Source organism: Scardinius erythrophthalmus, assembly GCF_964197995.2.
Source record: "Scardinius erythrophthalmus genome assembly, chromosome: 24".
Classification (NCBI taxonomy): domain Eukaryota; kingdom Metazoa; phylum Chordata; class Actinopteri; order Cypriniformes; family Leuciscidae; genus Scardinius; species Scardinius erythrophthalmus.
The window spans coordinates 13,105,398-13,122,443 of NC_138244.1; the positions used below are offsets into that span (position 1 = coordinate 13,105,398).

Genomic DNA, 17,046 nt, shown 5'->3' on the forward strand with positions numbered 1-17,046 from the left:
AGCTCTAATGCAAGATATACACAGTGTCTTGAGGGTCAGAGTTGCTCATGTTGAGTTTCAAAACGAGGAATTATATGTGCACCTGTAAAGTGGTGTTCAAATACCAATTCCTAGTCTGTAACTTTTATATTTTGCAGTAGGATTTTTTTTAAATATGATTGACAATAACATTGACAATTAAATGTTATATTAGCCTTTAAGAAGTCATGTCCATCTTTATGTCTATAGGAAAAGAAGTAGGCCTACTATGAGGTATCAAACATGCATGTGGTCCAACAGGGTTTCCTGTAGAAAACAAAAAACTTTAAATAATAATACTTGGTCCTGGGCATTTACCGATAATATGATTAAAGATAGTTTTTCACAATTATAATCTTTTCAATTATTTACTACTTAGTGCACGAAATAAGTCATTTTAAACTTAAAGTGTTAAGTTTCCAAACAAGCAAATGAAAAGTGGGCGGAGTCTTATCTCGGACATGACGATTCAAATCACATGACGCCTTCATCCTTGTCAGCTGACGCTTTGCGGAACTGTACTTTATTGCTGCATCATATTTCACTAATATAGCTTAAGTAGTTATTTAATAGTTTAGATTAGTAGTTCCGAAGTTAGTATTCAATCGTTTCCGTGATAAATCCCTCTTCATATCGCAGTCAGTGCCTTAAAAACAACTTTAAAACATGGCGCTCAGCGATGCCGCGGTACAGAAACAGGTGAGAAAACCAGTTTATAAACTACTCTTAGAAGTTATATTTTTAAATGAGGTATTAAATTTAAGATCAGGTAAGTATAGAAATCTCATAACTTTTAAAAAGAAACACGCCAGGCACAAATTTGTGGTTCGTTGTTTTGAACTGATATTCAGTCTTATTATTCTCGTAAACAAACATTTTTAATTTATATAAGTTATTGTCTTTTGTATTATATGAAGAAGTTTTCTTAGTGATTTCAAAGGCGTATATAACAAGAGCATGATTATTTATTATTTTATCTTGTACACGCAGCTAGACATCTGTGAAATATCCCATTCACTTTGAGGAGAGCAAATGCACTTTCTCAAATCTAGATGTTATCAATTAATAACTGTGAGTGTTTAATGCTGTGAATTGTAATGGCAAAAGAGGAAATCTGTCCTTCAGTTGTCCAGCACAGCTCCATGGACTTTCCCAGATTCAACACTTCTTTCAGTCTCGCTTCCCCATCAGTTTCTACCCTCGTCTCCCTTTGTTTCATTACTTCAGCTTTATAAAGTATCAGTGGTGCTTGAATTCTTATATTGTAATTTAACCTTGCTTTGCTCTTTTATTGACACTGATCTCATTGCATCTCTCCAGATCAAACACATGATGGCCTTTATTGAGCAGGAAGCCAATGAGAAGGCAGAAGAAATTGATGCAAAGGTAGCACAAATCCAGTGCATAAATATGGTCGAATTTGTCTAGACTCTAGAGCATTATATCATTTATTAATTTTCCTTAAATATCTGCTTTAAGTCATATGTATTGTGGCTTGCAGGCAGAAGAAGAGTTTAATATTGAAAAGGGACGACTGGTACAGACTCAAAGGTTGAAGATAATGGAGTACTATGAGAAGAAAGAGAAACAGATTGATCAACAGAAGAAAATGTGAGTTTAAGTGCTTTAAATGTGTAACCTTGAGTCCTTCATTGGTGTATTTAATGTGTCCATTCAAATCCACAGCCAGATGTCGAATTTGTTGAACCAGGCAAGACTGAAGGTGCTCAAAGCCCGCGATGACATGATTAAGGTATGATGATGATGTGATTTTCATATTTATATAGTCTATACTTTTATAGAACTACAAGAAATCCATCTCTTCTTCATCTTCCTCATGTGATTCTTTGCAGGATCTCCTAAACGATGCACAGCAACGGTTGGCCAACATTGCCAAAGACCCAAGTCAGTACCCAGCACTGCTGGAGGGGCTGGTGTTACAGGTCAGATATGGTCCTGTTAGCAATGCTAGCTTTTCTTTATTTTTTTTATGGTTTTTAAAGGGGTCATATAATGCCATTTTTGTACAAGCTAATATGATTCTTTAGGGTCTAAATTAAAAGTTTGTAATATACTTTAATTAAAAATTCTCATTAGTATTGTAAGAAAACACTAATTTTACCTGGTCAAAAACAGCTCTGTTTTCAGCACGCCGTTTCAGTGCATGTGTCTTTAAATGATAATGAGCTTTGCTCACCCCGCCCCTCTGTTCTGTGGGTACACCGTATTAGACATTCTCTGACCGTATCTAACACAATAACCACTCGTTATTCGTTATAAACGTGGGATTATGAATTATATTGAGAACGTCGTACATAGAAAACATGCCATAATGTACCCTGAGTGTAAACCTTAGACGCATTCATCGTGAAGCCTGCAGCAAGGTTTGCAAATTTCGCAAAGATTAATATAAATACTAATATAAAGGTTAATAAAACATTACACTCACATCTTCTGGAGGTTCAGCAGGAACACGTTGGTACCGATCCGTTTTTTCTCGTTTGTGAAGCTGTCTGGTGTGAAATGATTCGCGCAAACATGAAAGCACAGACGATCGTGGGGAATCCCCGTGAGGGAATCCCCGCGTCAATCCTTTGGGCATATCGCTTCAAAAACAAAACTCAGCCACTCCTTCTTCAACGGCTCGGATTTAGGAACATCCAAATGACTGCTGTGTTCCTTATTACATCTAAGAACAGAACACCACAATCGCTTAGACGCCATTCTACTCCAGCATATCAACACTGGCGGACTACTATGACGACGGCTGTCACAGCTTGCTCAGGGCGGGTCTTGTGTTGAAACACGGCTGTCAATCACAATAGCGGGAGGGGCGTACGATCTTATGACGTCACAATATCGAACGGCTTGATTTCAGAGATGGTCAAACATATAAGGAGATTAAAACAAAACCACTGGATGGATTTTTATCATGATAGGATGGTTGTGTACAGGCACTGCCAACAGACATTTCAGTGCAATCAACTTGTAAAAGTGCATGTACCATTATATGACCCCTTTAAAGCAGATTCTGATGACTTGCAGTGGTCATATCATACTTCTTTTCATATATATATATTATTATTATTTCAGTACTAATGAGAAACTGTTGGGTGTTGAAAGTCAGTTGACAGATTTTATATGGCTAATAGACACTGAATATTTATTTAATAACAAACTATATATATATATATATATATATATATATATATATATATATATATATATATATATATATATATATATATATATATATCAAGTAGCAAGTAATATATAATATATAGTTTTTTTTTTATATTTCATTTATTTATATATATATATATATATATATATACACAATTATTTTATTAACCTTTTATTGTTATTATTAATAATAAAATAATTTAGTATTTTATTAACTTTTTTCTTTTCTTTTTGCTTCGGTAGGGATTTTATCAGCTGCTGGAGCCCAGGGTTATAATCCGGTGCAGAAAGGAAGATGTAGCGATGGTGCAAGTGAGCTCTTTTCCCTGTCAATCCGTTTACGTAATATTTTACTATGTGCATATCAGCTATGCAAACCGTTTACACATTTGAAGAGTTGATATACCTGTTTATTTTAGGCTGCCATTCAGAAAAACATCCCTATCTACAAAGAGGCTGTAAAGAGTAATATTGAGGTGCGCATCGACGAAAACAACTTCCTGTCCCCTAACATGTAAGATCTCTTCTACACTCAAGTTTTGTTAAAAAAGGCTCATTTATATATTCTCAAATTGTTCATTGCTCATGCTTGGCATCCTCAGTTCAGGAGGTGTTGAAGTTTATAATGCTGATGGCAAGATCAAGGTGTCCAACACACTGGAAAGCAGACTAGACCTTCTAGCGGAACAGGTAGAGAAACCAATCACATTTTACAACAGGAATAAACCGTATAAAAGCTTGTTTTTGTGAATGTCGTCCTCATTATTTTTTTCTGCTTTCACAGATGATGCCTGAGATCAGAGTGAGTCTTTTTGGTGCCAACCCAAACCGCAGGTTTATGGATTAATGGACTGTTACTAACACACATTAGTGGTAGCGGTGAAATTCAGAAAACATGATAAAGTGATGAGGAGGTCTGATGGGCAGTTTTATTTTTTTAAGGTCACTGGTTTTTCTGAAGTGAAAAACCATTCTTGTTGCAATTCTGGATATTCAATTGATCATGTTCCAGCAATTTATTTACGTGCTCTTTTTCTTGTGCGTTTTTGCTCTTGGAAAACAAGCCCAAAGAAAACATTTGAAAATGAAAGGCTTATATGTGCTCGTGTTACCTTATATCTCTGTGTTTTACCGGTTTCTGTTTAAATATCATGTCACCGGTAGGGAAAATGGACACCTGACATCTTATCTCAAGCTGTTTGAACAAAGAGCTATAAGCACTCAGGAATTCATGTTGTTATTGCCTTGAAAGTTGTTTACGAAACTAGCAGCCTAACAGGTTTTCCCTGGAAAAGCGAAGTCCTCATTTAACGTCTTAAAAACATAGATGCCTTTGTGTTTTTTTCATTTGTAGTACAATTGCATAATACTACAGATAAATAAATCAAATATATTTTATTTATATTTTGAAGCATTTCTGTGCCCATTACAATATAAACAAAGCATCGCTTGTTGGTTACACTTTATCCACCATACAGGAAAGAAATCAAGTCGTACATTTGACAGAGGCTTACAGAAAATGCTACATATACCTCAAATATTAAAAACACGCTGCCCTCTTGTGGAAATCAAACATATCAGATGCAAATTAGCATCAGTTGTGGTGCACAAACAATGTTTTGCATAATCAAATGACTCCAGACCATGTTTTCAAAAAGACTTTAAAATTCAAAGGCTGATGAATAAATTTAATAAGCAGAGACACATATATCAGTCTTGCATATTTAAAATGTACAGATTGCTTGTTGCTTATTTAGTATAACATGAATATGAAGCCTCTGAGGTGTTTTTTTTCTTTCTCAAAAATCAGGGTTTGCCTTACAAGGAATAAGCATATATAAACTGCTTGTTATTATTATAATACTGTATTTTAAATTGAAAGATCTTTTATTTTTCTGCAATTTTACAGAAGTGCACTCAAAATTAAACTATTCAAGACCTAATTTCTTTGTATACTTTTCACTGTATTCTTTCTTACTGAAGGTGAAAAAAAAAAAAAAAAAATATATATATAACACTTTAAAAGCCACTGGTAAATTATATTACATTTTGTTATTTCTTTTTAGTGAAAAACTTGAGTGGCAAGGATAAGGCTTTTTGCTTTTTAATTTATTGCGCACTCATCAAAATCATTTAAAGAAGCATTAAAAAATATCAAGCTGGCGTTATATAGCCTAGAGGAATTCTGTCCCGCAGAGGAACATGTAACAGGAAGACAAAGCCTCCACAGCGAAGCCCAGCAGTCTCTTCAGATTTACTGAGAGACAAGAATTAAATTAAGTCAGCAGACCCTGCAAACTGTTTTAGAGTATTTTTTCTGCTGTTTAAAGGGGTGGGAATTAGCGGTAGAGGCGCAAAAAATTTGGTAGATCTGAATCCATTTCAACTTTAATTCAAGTCTCCTTTAAATCTAAATACACATCGACCCTGTTCACAACAGATCAATCAACCATGAATCATGTTGGTTTAAAACTGATTGTAACTATGGGATTTAAGACATAAAAATAATAACCCTTCCATGACCCTGTCTTACCTAAAGAACTCAGTTTGCAGTTTTTAGGAAGCCTACTTGGTTAGTGTGCAATATAGGCTTTATGTTATCATTACTGAACCCTCATCTGTTCTTCCAAAGTGTCTGAACTTCCTTTGGTTGGGTACGTGAATCTCTCTCCATCTTTACATTGCCGCATATATAAGTCTAGAACCTTTTTTTTTTTTTTCATTGTCGCAACTTCCTTCATCTCTCATCATCATCTCTTGGCCCGTGTAGAAACAGTAATGCGTGTATGATGATTGAGGTGACGTCACCTGCTGCTATCCCAGCATGCCCAGCAGGTGCTCGCCGATGCCCAGGAAGTACACGCCCTGAGCGATGCCAAAGAGCGGAGCGATGACCAAAGCCCGACACGTTGCTCCCTTGAGAAACGCGGTTGGTCCCTCTCGTTTTAAAATGCGTCTGAAAAGGAAGAAAGGATGAATCATATAAATATCATGATACATGAATATGCTAATTATTTAGTACCATATCACACAATAAGTAAATACATGTAAATAAAGAGCTTACTGTGTGCAATCAATGATGCCTTTATAGGAGTCTTCTCCCTCTCCCTTCTGTAAGGTCTGTAGGCGGGTCTTTATAACTGAAAATAATAAGCATTAATAAATATTAAAAACATGAATATTTTAATTTCTCAGATCTGGTTTCCCAGATGCAGGTTATACAGCGGTTCAGTAATTAGTCTAACTCATTTCCATGAATCGGCTCTTCAAAGTGTTCTTTGAAAGAGTCATTTCAAAAAACGATTCAGCGATTCTTTTAAGTCATCATATGGTCCCTGACATACTACATTCTCTAAAACAATATACAACTTATTGTATTTTTTAAGATTTAATTATTCTCAAAAACCGTTGTTGTTATGCAATTTTTTTATATGAAAAAAGGAAAACATTCTCTGAAACATTATAATAAAGCCACAAGTAGAATATCTTGATTATGTTCTATTAGTAAATGTGTTTATTATAATTTAATGTGTTCCAGTTCAGTGATTCACATTATTAAAAAAGTAATTTAAATATTAGTCTACAATAAAAATGATTTATCACAACTTTTTATCTTTTGTCAAATCAACTTAGATAATTAATGTGGTTCAGATAACATAATATTTGAGTTTCTTTTTATTAAACCAATCTTCTTTTATTGTATTAACTCAAATTTTTAATTTCAATGAACTCAATATTTTAAGGCAACCAGATAATATACTTTTCGTAAGTTTAACCAACACATTTTTTTTTACAATGTACACTGAACAATACTAATTGAAAAAAAAAATTTACACCTGTGATTTTTTATAATATTTTAATAAAATACTATTAGGTAAAACCAAATCTGTTTATTGACTCAAGAACTGATCTGGCCAATTCAATTAGATTTAACAGCTGTAAAAAATGGTATGATCAAGTCATGACAACATGTTTTTACATTACTTTAACTTAAAATAAGTTAAGCAATTATCAACTTTTAGATTCAACTCATTTTTTTTAAAGTCAGTTTAAAATAATTTAAGTTGAAATGACTTATACAGCCAAGCTGATTGTACTTACAAATTTAAGGCAGCAACTTTGTTTTGACAGTGAGGATTTCCAACAGATTCAAGGTTTTTTAAACGTTAGTTAAGCGTTAGGTAAAAGTTTCTGCACTTTAAATCAGTATCAGTGTGTTTACTGTAACACTTTATATGCTCCACAGGAATAATGAACTGATGAAAAACTAGGTTATAGGTTTCCTATGAGTCTATTTGTAATGTTGTAATGTTGTAGAGAGTACTGCCAAATCTTCAGATGGAGACACTGCAGTGGCTGCCAGTGTTTCCACTGTCCAAATAAACCTTCGGTCCCCTTTACTGCTTTTTTTTAAGTCAACAAAGAACTCACAATACAATAGACATAGAGACAAGAGCTATAAACAAAAAGCTTTCTAAATAGAACTGAAAAGCAAACTTAACAGACTTTCTTCAAAGCAAATGAAATGTTTCAGTCTACACATCACATGGGGTTCAATAATTAATCACCCAGAAACAAAAGACTCATTCTGTGCCTTTATGAAATACTTGGAGTGACCTAGTTAATCAACAGTTTGGCAAAAACGTACCCATAATTCATCACAAAACAAAAAGGCTATTTCTGGGATCTGATTCCTTTAAATAATCTTCAGTACTAAGTATTTCTTTGAAGAACTACTCCTTTTTGTTAAGAAATGTTAGAAGTACAAAAATAAATGTATATGCACTAAGTACATTTTTTGTGCATATACCACATTTTATATATAATATGTATTGTTCTTGAAATAAATAAATATTCAGTGGCTATCAACAGTTTCTCAGTAGCACTGAAACAGGATTAGCAGTGGTTTTTACAGGCTTGGGCGGCTACGACTAACTGAACGGGACATTAATCTGCATGCATTTCAAAAGGAGAGAGAGCAAATTGTGTTCCTCTACTCCTCTCTTGCCTGTATCTCACCGTCCAGAGGAGTGACAGCTACCGCCGCCACCGAGCCGGCCGTGCAACCAGCCACGAAAGACTGCAGGAAGGGGGCCCGGTCCTGGGGGTTGCTATGGCGATCCTCGGTGCGGCCCACAGCGTTGAGGTTGGCGAACAGCGGGAAGTAGATCATGGAGAACGGAACGTCCCTGAACAGAGAAAGGACATAGAGCTGTAGAATGTCGACAGAGCTGCAGGACGTTATTGATGAATCGTTATCGATCACTGTGTCTGATTAGTTTTAGTCTGTAAATGTGAAACTGTGAATGGAGAAATATGATTTAGGCCGTAGACAGACTGAGATATATCGAGCTCTCATTAGAATTCCATTAAGAAGAGAATTCCGCCTACGGTTAATTAGAAGCTATGAATAACAGATCAGAACTGACAGCTGGGATTACATCACAGACCGCAGGGAGCCCGTGGGGGAGGGGCTGTTTGGATAGGTGAGTGGGTTTATTTGTGTGGGCGGTGTTAAAGGTGAGAGGTCACTGTGCCGTCTATCCATCTTTTAGTCCTGAAACAGCGCATGCGTTTGCAGAGAGAGCAATCACTTAAGTTAGTTAAGACAACACGTCACTGAGGGTTTGCAAAAGGTCTGGATGTTGATCGGCTAACATTGATTAGTTATTTGACCAATACATTCAAATTGTGTTATTATTAATGACAGTGGCATGTTGTTCCAAACCCGTATGACTTTGTCTTTTTTTAAGAATTCTTTTACAATATAATGAAAGTGAATGAGCCCTCAAAACAAACACCAAATAATATAATAAAAATGGTCCTTATATCTCATGTACTATATTCCAAGTCATATTGATTTGTTTGATGAGCAAACCAAAATTTAGATCAATACCAATAATTCATGATTTAAGGCCCATTCACAGCAAGGACGACAACTAAAATTATACATTTTTAATAATCTTTTCTTATTCTATGAGAATTGAAAAGTCCACACCACAACTATTCTAACTGACAATTCTAACTTACACTTACACATCACAATTCTTTTTTTAAATAATCGTAATCGCAAACAACAACAATCCAATCAGTTTCCAATGGACAAAATGTAATCCCGCCCTACATTCTTTCTTGTTCGAGAAGTCGTTTCACTTGGATATACGTCACAATAGGGATGAAATGATGATACACTTCCTTTAAATTTCTATTTAATGCCAACTTGAATTGTTATTTTTAGTCTGATCTTTTCACCTTTTTGTTTATCTGGTTTATAAAACCAATCTGAATGATTTATGCACTGAATGAATGAAAACTTAGATTATGGTCTGTTAATCAAGTGATGATGATTTGTATGACTTCAGAAGAAGTCATATGGACCACTTTTACAGTGCCTTTGGTTCCTTTTTTGACCGTGAAAGCTCCATTACCAATTCATTGTAGGCACAAAATGTATCCTTTCGTCTACAGAAACGATTTAGTTTGGAACAACATGAAGGTGAATAAATGAATTTTCCTTTTTAGCTGAATTAGGTCTCGTCCACACTAATACGTTTTCATTTGAAAACGCATCTTTTTCTCTCCATTTTGGCCTTCCGTTCACACAGAGAAGCTTTTTGAAAATGCTCTCCAAAGTGGATCAATTTGAAGTGTGGACTGTGAATACGGAGGTATCTGAAACCGATGACACATGTTAAGGTGAATTAGCGTTTCAGTGTGGATGAGAAACTTTTGGAAAACGTTTGAAACAAGAGCGTTTTGAAACGAAAACCCTGTTTTCAAATGTATCCGGATTAATGTTGACGTAGCCTTAATATCCTTTATAGACCATATTCCTATATTGCTGATTGTGTCTTACCTCATCAGTGTAGCACCTGCACCCTTATAAAGACCCCTGAGGCCTCGGGTCTTGAGTAGTTCCAGGGTGATACGAGTCGCTGAGGCTCGAGGAGGGGCGTTGGTGCCTGGCTGGGCCGTCTGAGAGGCCACCAGTGAGGGAGTCGGACCAACAGCAGGGGCAGAGGCAGTGACAGTCCGCTGAGCAGCTTGTAAAGACAAAAATGGACCGGTTACAACTCATATCTTCAACATCATCTTTAGTTTTTATCCTGTAGTGTAATAACACTAAACTTTGGAGAAACTGCTATTCGGTTGACACCATTCTACTCAAACAGCTTATATTATTTCTGGCTAACCTTTGTACTACTCGGAAAGGCATCCTAAGATAGAGACCTACATACCTCGGATGACATTCGTGGGAGCACAATAAACACACTTACCCAACCTGCCAGCATCCTGCAGTTGTATTTTTAGCATTTCCATGGGGGTGGTGACTACCACCTGACAGGTCCCGGCCCCACAGCCAGCAAGGATTTCCCCCCACAGAGGTAATTTTCTATAGGTGACAGATACAATGACAGATGGGGCAGATGAGATCGTTATTGCATTTACCAAGAAAATAACTGGTCTAATTAGTCAGCTGGGGACCTAAATGCCTCGGTGGAATAGTTTACAGACATTTTTTTTCATTTAGGTAAATACTGTATTCAAAGGCTAAATGTGTTGTTAGGGTTGGGATATGGTCTTTCTTCAGAACAGATTTGATTAAAAAAATACTGAAAGTTCCATTAATAGTTCTCACTTGTGCATTCTTCTGCCAATTTGGACTGAATACATAGTAAAATACTGACAGAGTTGCCTATACTGCTTTCCTTACACCGGTACTGAATCCATAACACACAACAGACAGTGTGGCCAGTGAAGTCCGAATACAGAACAAATCTAATGAGCTCTTTTCAGTGAATCAGAAAGTTCAACATTTGCTCCTTTTGTGTTCCACAGTAGAATGAAAGTCATACAGATTTGGAACAACAAGAAGGTTAGAATGTAATTGATGACAGAATGTTAATTTTTAGCTGAATTATTCCATTATTTCATGAAAACTTAAACCTTAAAAGGTACACTAAGTAACTTTTTTTTTGTTCAAAATTAACAACATTTCAATAATGAGTCAATACATCATCAATCCTTCTTCCAAAACATATTTTTGTCCTGATTCACTATGGTAAGCATATTATAAGTGTTTATATTTTAGACCTAGCGGGATGGTTTTGGTGGGAAATTCAATTGCGTAGATAACATCCCTCGCCCGTGCATGTCTCGTCATATCTGTAAATAGAGAAAAGTTGCTCCGGCTACTTTGATGCGTGTATGGTGTAGGAGTGGTAGGTTAGTTGTCACAACGAGCGAGAAAGGTTGACATGGAGCAGCTAAATCGCAAACCAAACGCCAAACAGAGGAGAGTCTCCTGGAGAAAAGAGAACGCTTTAGAGCTCGTAATAAAACAAGAATCAACATAGGCTTGGATTTTGTGAGATGGCAAGAACTGAGGGATTGGAAATGTTGTAAAAAGCTATGTGGAGATGCAGTTTTAATTACTCAACAGGTGAGTAAGTTTGATATTTTATTGAACAGCCATATGTATCTCTCTAACAGAGTTAATTGTAAAGCATTAACTATTGTGACGGTCATTTCATTAAAGGTTGTTGTAGCACTGTGCTGGAATTTATTTTGAAGGAAGTAACATGTTTATCTTGGGTATAGCTACAGTAACGTCTTCAGCTAGTCAGCTAGAGATCCTTTCCATCTAATCTAGTTATAATTTTAAGTTATAAGCCTAGTAGTAAATGTTTTATGAGCAGTAGGATAACAATATTTATCCACACAGTCACGCAAAGACGCACAACCAAAACAATGTTCTTCTGCAAATGCATGCAGTTTTTTTTCTTAACCGGCCAAAAATTACATAGTGTAGCCATGTGTTGGTTCTTATCAGAGAATCAGAAACATTAAACCAGTGTGCTTCAACTCCTAAACAAATGAGTCTATTGGGTCAATTCCTTTTCAGTGACTCTTAAACATGTAGCGTAACCGCATGCGGTCCGATTCCAGAACAAATGAGAACTATTCACAGTGCATGCTTATAACTAACTGTGATACATTCAATTCTGTATATTTAACCCAGCTTAGGATGCACAGGCAACTAAATACTCTGAAGCTGTTCGAAACTATCAAAACCAGACAAAATAAACCAATAGCAATAAATGATTGGAAGATTGGGGTTGGACTATATATATATGGTTAACAAGTGGCCGTTACCCATCTTTGGAGAGCTTCTGTCTAAAGACATCATTGGCAGCCAGTTTGATGGCTTTCTCTGGAGTGACCAGTGTAAGATTCACAGCTGCACCTGAGAGAAACACCATGAAATGTTATTCTGAGAATATATACAAAAGCAACATATCCCACAGCACTATAACAATTAAAACTATTGTTTTAAATAACAATGTTTTCAATAACACCAGGAACATACATTAAGGTGGTAAATTTTGATTTTAATGTTGACTGAACAAACCAAAGTCGGCACTACATAAAAAAGAAACACTGTACCTCGATACATGCCAAAGTAGCCCTCCATTTTGATCGTCTTTGCCAAACAGTCCAGCCTTCATAACAAGACAGAAATGTTCAATGTGATTAATCAAATAAAACAATCTGGTTCTGAAATGAGCTGATCTAAATACAATGAAATCACAATTCATGAAAATTGTTTGGTAAGTAGAATAAAGTAACCAGAATAAATGGTGGAAAATCTCTTAAAGGGATAGTTCACCCAAAAATGAAAATTCTGTCATCATTTACTCTCCCTCAAGTTGTTCCAAACCTGTATGATTTCCTTTCTTCTGCTAAACACAAAAGAAGATATTTTAAAGAAGGTTGGTAATTAAACAGTTGCTGGTCCCCATTGACATCCATAGTATTTTTTTTTCCTACTATGGAAGTCAATGGGGTCCATCAGTCGTTTGGTTACCGACTTTCTTCAAAATATCTTCTTTTGTGTTCAGCAGAAGAAAGAAAGTCATACAGGTTTGGAACAACTTGAGGGAGAGTAAATGATGACAGAATTTTCATTTTTGGGTGAACTATCCCTTTAAGCAACAGTAATAAACCTTTTTTATTGCTCTCCATGTCTGTGTATAACGAACAGCCAAATTAGACATTCACAAAAAATTCTTGGGGGAGTGAGTAATGTGTGGAAGAAAGAGCTTAAAACATGGCAGCCTGTCTCTTGCCCACAAACCACTTGAGTATTCGCTTGTTACATAAGTGTACAAAGAAGAAAAGAGCTTCTCACGCACCATCACTACAAAGAGTCCTTCTCTTTATCTCAATGTTATCACACATGCATAAAGATATTTTTGAGCAAGCTACTTAAAAAGGAATGAAAAATGAATTTGGGAGCGTGTAGAGATCAAAGAAGCAAAAGCATGTGACTCAAGTTGTTTTGCATCATCTGAGTCATTCAAAATCCAGACAAAGTCCTCCACCCAGAGTAAATCACTTACACATGCTGCCTTTGTAAATCACTTTATATAAACCTTACGCAGTTGTTTTTTTTAAAGATGCATGAATGTTTTCAGAATTTGTAAAGTCAAATGCACAAAACCATGTACACAAAGAGCCATTAAAATAGTCCGGTTTTTTTTTTAATGGAACAGTTTATTGATTCCTGAGACAAAATATCAAAAGGAAAAAATAAGCTTGCAAATGTGTTTCATGTTTTGTATCATATTTGATACATCAGGGTTTTATGGCTCATATGGTACAATACAGTGAAAATATGGAGCTCATACTCGAGAAGGAAAAAATCCTTTTGATCTTTATAACAGTAGTATAGCAGATTACTTACATAAAATGCCTATAAATATCAGTTGTCACTCTTTATCTCCAAATAATATGTCTATATATTTAAATGCTTAGTTTTATGATTAAAGCTTTGTAGTTTACAAAGCTGAGGGTGCAAAACATATAATGCAATACAATACAATGATGATTGAGAGATGTACCTATGTTCCTAAATGGCCAACTTGTATCATATTTGATACTTTCATTTGAACATGATTTTTTTTTCTAATAAGATGTATTACATCTGTCTAGTAAGTGTTCATCATAAAATATTACTAATAACCACAATAAATGGGGATGTTTTCATAATTAGGCTAAAACTGTATAAAGTATTGTTTTTCAGCAAAGTTTTGATGATGGTGATAATTTGGAGGCCTTATGTTACACTCTTAGATGGAAATGTTCTATATGGAACCTTAAAAGGTTCTGCCATGCGGAGACCTTTTAAGGAACCTTAAAGGTCCTATATGGAACCTTAGAAGGTTCTATACTGTAGAACCTTCATGGATTCCCTTCATGGGATCATTTTATGGATTTAGTTTTAAACAATAAACATAAAATTATTTTTCACCAGGTAAAAAAGACTGACCGTTAAACAAGAAAATAAAAGTATTATGCAATCATTTAATCATTCTCCTTATATATAGCAACTTTTTGTGTAAAATTGAGTCAAGCACCTTAGGGTTCTCTAGACCCCAATTGAACCTTTTTCTAAGAGTGTAGGGTTTATAGGCTTAAAAAGGTTTAAGACAGCAAACCAGCTGCCATTTTGCACCCCTCACATATGCTATCATAATGACTGTTACTGTAAATCACTTGATCATCATCATATGCAAGTTGCACAGTTGGCCATTTTATTGCTTGAGAAACTCTCTACCTTCTACCAGAACAAGTGCATGGCATACAATGCATAGTTATGGGACTTCATAAAGATGTTGAACTCACATTCCACTATACACACGAGCACCCTGCTGATTTTGTAGGCGGGTCTTGGCGAGATCAATGGGAAACACGCAGGTCACGCCCACCAGTCCAGCCACGCCCCCATTAATAAGCTTAGCAGGGAGGCTGTAAACACCAGGAAACAAACACGCACATGAAAACATGTCAATATAACTGTTTAGATGGATCTTAAACTGTACATCCACTATCAGAGGAAGTCGCAAATGTACCTCACTTTCTCGGCCATTGTGGCCACACTTTAACGGTTTCCTCCAATTCTTCTCTCTCTGCTGCAAAAGTGTCAGCACAAACCTTCCACGGCCCAGCCGGCCAGCCTCCTAGAATGGTGTGCCAATCTTCACACCCTTCCTTTTGGGGAGAACAGTCACTCTTTGCTAAAAATAAATCACCTTGGAACTGGCTATTGATCAAGACACAAGAGAAATACAATTCAGGATATCTGTGGTTGCAGAATGACTTTACAGAATAGCAACATGCTATATATTTTTTTTAAATAAAAAAAGACTTTCAATTGGCTTCAGAATCACTGATTTTACTTTCTGAATTGTGCTTTTCTACAGCGCACAAATAGGGAACATCTCCCCTCCTAAAGTCTCTCTAATCTGCTAATGAGGTTGTGACCTATGAATTAACCTAGAGAAGAGAGCTAGCAGACTATGAGCTTATCAGCATGATTTTACTGTTCTTCAACACCGTATCATCAACATTGTCTGTGGAAAAATCGAAATATAGAGGTCTACAGTAGCTCAAACAATTCTTTTATGCTCTCTAATACTAAAATAATCCAACTTTTACATCAGTATATCCGTGTAGTTGTGTTTTTAGTTTTCTAGAGTAAATGAAAGTAGTGTAAACCTGGGTAGTTGACTTTTAAAAAAGACTTTTTTTAAAACATTGAAATATTTCAAATATTCTCACAATTCATAAGAAGCCATAAAACTGCATGCATAATAATAATAGAATAGATTTTAGGTTTTAAATTGGGGTTTAAAATATAAAGTATCAGATGAACCCTGCTGAAAACACTTGAAATGTTGGTAACACTTTACAATAAGGTTAACATTAGTTAACATGAACTAAGAATGAACAATACTCCTACAGCATTTATTAATCTTAGTTAATATTAGTTTCAACATTTCATTCAACTAATACATTATTAGAATCATTAGTTAACCCACTGTGAACTAACATGAACAAACAATGTACACCTGTATTTTTATTAACTAACATTAACAAAGATTAATAAATACTGTAACAAATGTATTGACCATTGTTAGTTAATACATTAATTACTGTTAACTAATTAATCTTATTGTAAAGTGTTACCGAAATCTTTTTTGCATTCGAAACTGAAGGATTTCTATACTCTTTTTATTGTGTCACTCTTTTTCTTGCTTTCTCCTTTCCCATCACTTGTCTTAAACTTCCCCTTGTGTAACCTTTCTCTTTCGTTATGTTTCCACTAACTCTCACCTCATTCAGTGTGCTATTCTCACTTTACTCTATCTCTTTTCCTCCGGCATACTCACATCCTCCCTTTTCTCTGTCCCTCTCTCTCTGTGTGTCTTTTCTGGAGCCCAGTGGCATTCTGAGCATGCCTTTCCCTTCAGCACTGCTTTCTTTCAACATTGCTCTATTCATACCCCTTCACTGCCAAAACACAGACAAGTGCGATCTGCCCCCCCTCTCCCCATCCTAAAGCGTTCCCTTACTTTACACAACCCCCTCACACAAGCCTGCATATCTGACCAATCCACAAGTTAGAAACTCTGTTTGAGAGGATGATTATTATGTTCTTACCTCTGTCAATGCATTGACCGGTCAGATAAAACCGTCCACTTCCCCTCTGCTCGCTGACAATGTGTGTATCAGCCGTAGTCAGGCGCAAGAGCCGCCACTCAGGGGCCTTTGCACAAACACAAGCATTGTCCCTCCGTGCCTAAGTCCCTCCCCCTTTGGCGACTCCCAGTGACATAAAAAGGGAATGCGCAGCTTTCGAGTAATGAAACTTGACACATTCACACATTTACACAAATTACACAAATATGCACATTACAACTACCCCCCCCCCCCTCATTTTTATATATTAACATTATTATATTAAACATATAAAAATGCTTTTGCAATTTACAATTATTA

At 35.8% G+C, this 17,046-nt stretch overlaps 2 protein-coding genes across 3 annotated transcripts; one reads left to right on the forward strand and one right to left on the reverse strand.

Moving 5' to 3' along the window:
- The first annotated feature begins 224 nt into the window (after window positions 1-224).
- On the forward strand, window positions 225-4,603 carry atp6v1e1a (ATPase H+ transporting V1 subunit E1a). The gene is made up of 9 exons (XM_081356340.1): window positions 225-717; window positions 1,339-1,404; window positions 1,520-1,629; window positions 1,705-1,771; window positions 1,872-1,961; window positions 3,445-3,513; window positions 3,621-3,715; window positions 3,804-3,891; window positions 3,986-4,603. The coding sequence occupies exons 1-9, from the start codon at window positions 685-687 to the stop codon at window positions 4,046-4,048; spliced, it is 681 nt and encodes a 226-aa protein (XP_081212466.1). The 5' UTR covers window positions 225-684; the 3' UTR covers window positions 4,049-4,603.
- Window positions 4,583-16,857, reverse strand: slc25a18 (solute carrier family 25 member 18). Of its 2 annotated transcripts, none has more exons than XM_081356337.1 (10): window positions 16,708-16,857; window positions 15,117-15,307; window positions 14,890-15,012; window positions 12,649-12,704; window positions 12,358-12,448; window positions 10,479-10,594; window positions 10,058-10,244; window positions 8,221-8,390; window positions 6,266-6,341; window positions 4,583-6,157 (listed from the first exon to the last, which is right to left on the reverse strand). In XM_081356337.1, exons 2-10 carry the CDS (start codon window positions 15,131-15,133, stop codon window positions 6,016-6,018), a joined length of 978 nt encoding a protein of 325 aa, XP_081212463.1. In that variant the 5' UTR covers window positions 15,134-15,307; window positions 16,708-16,857; the 3' UTR covers window positions 4,583-6,015. The 2 variants fall into 2 exon arrangements, with proteins under 2 accessions (XP_081212463.1, XP_081212464.1); XM_081356338.1 differs by having other exon boundaries at window positions 15,117-15,255; window positions 16,708-16,831.
- Between the last annotated feature and the right edge of the window lie 189 nt (window positions 16,858-17,046).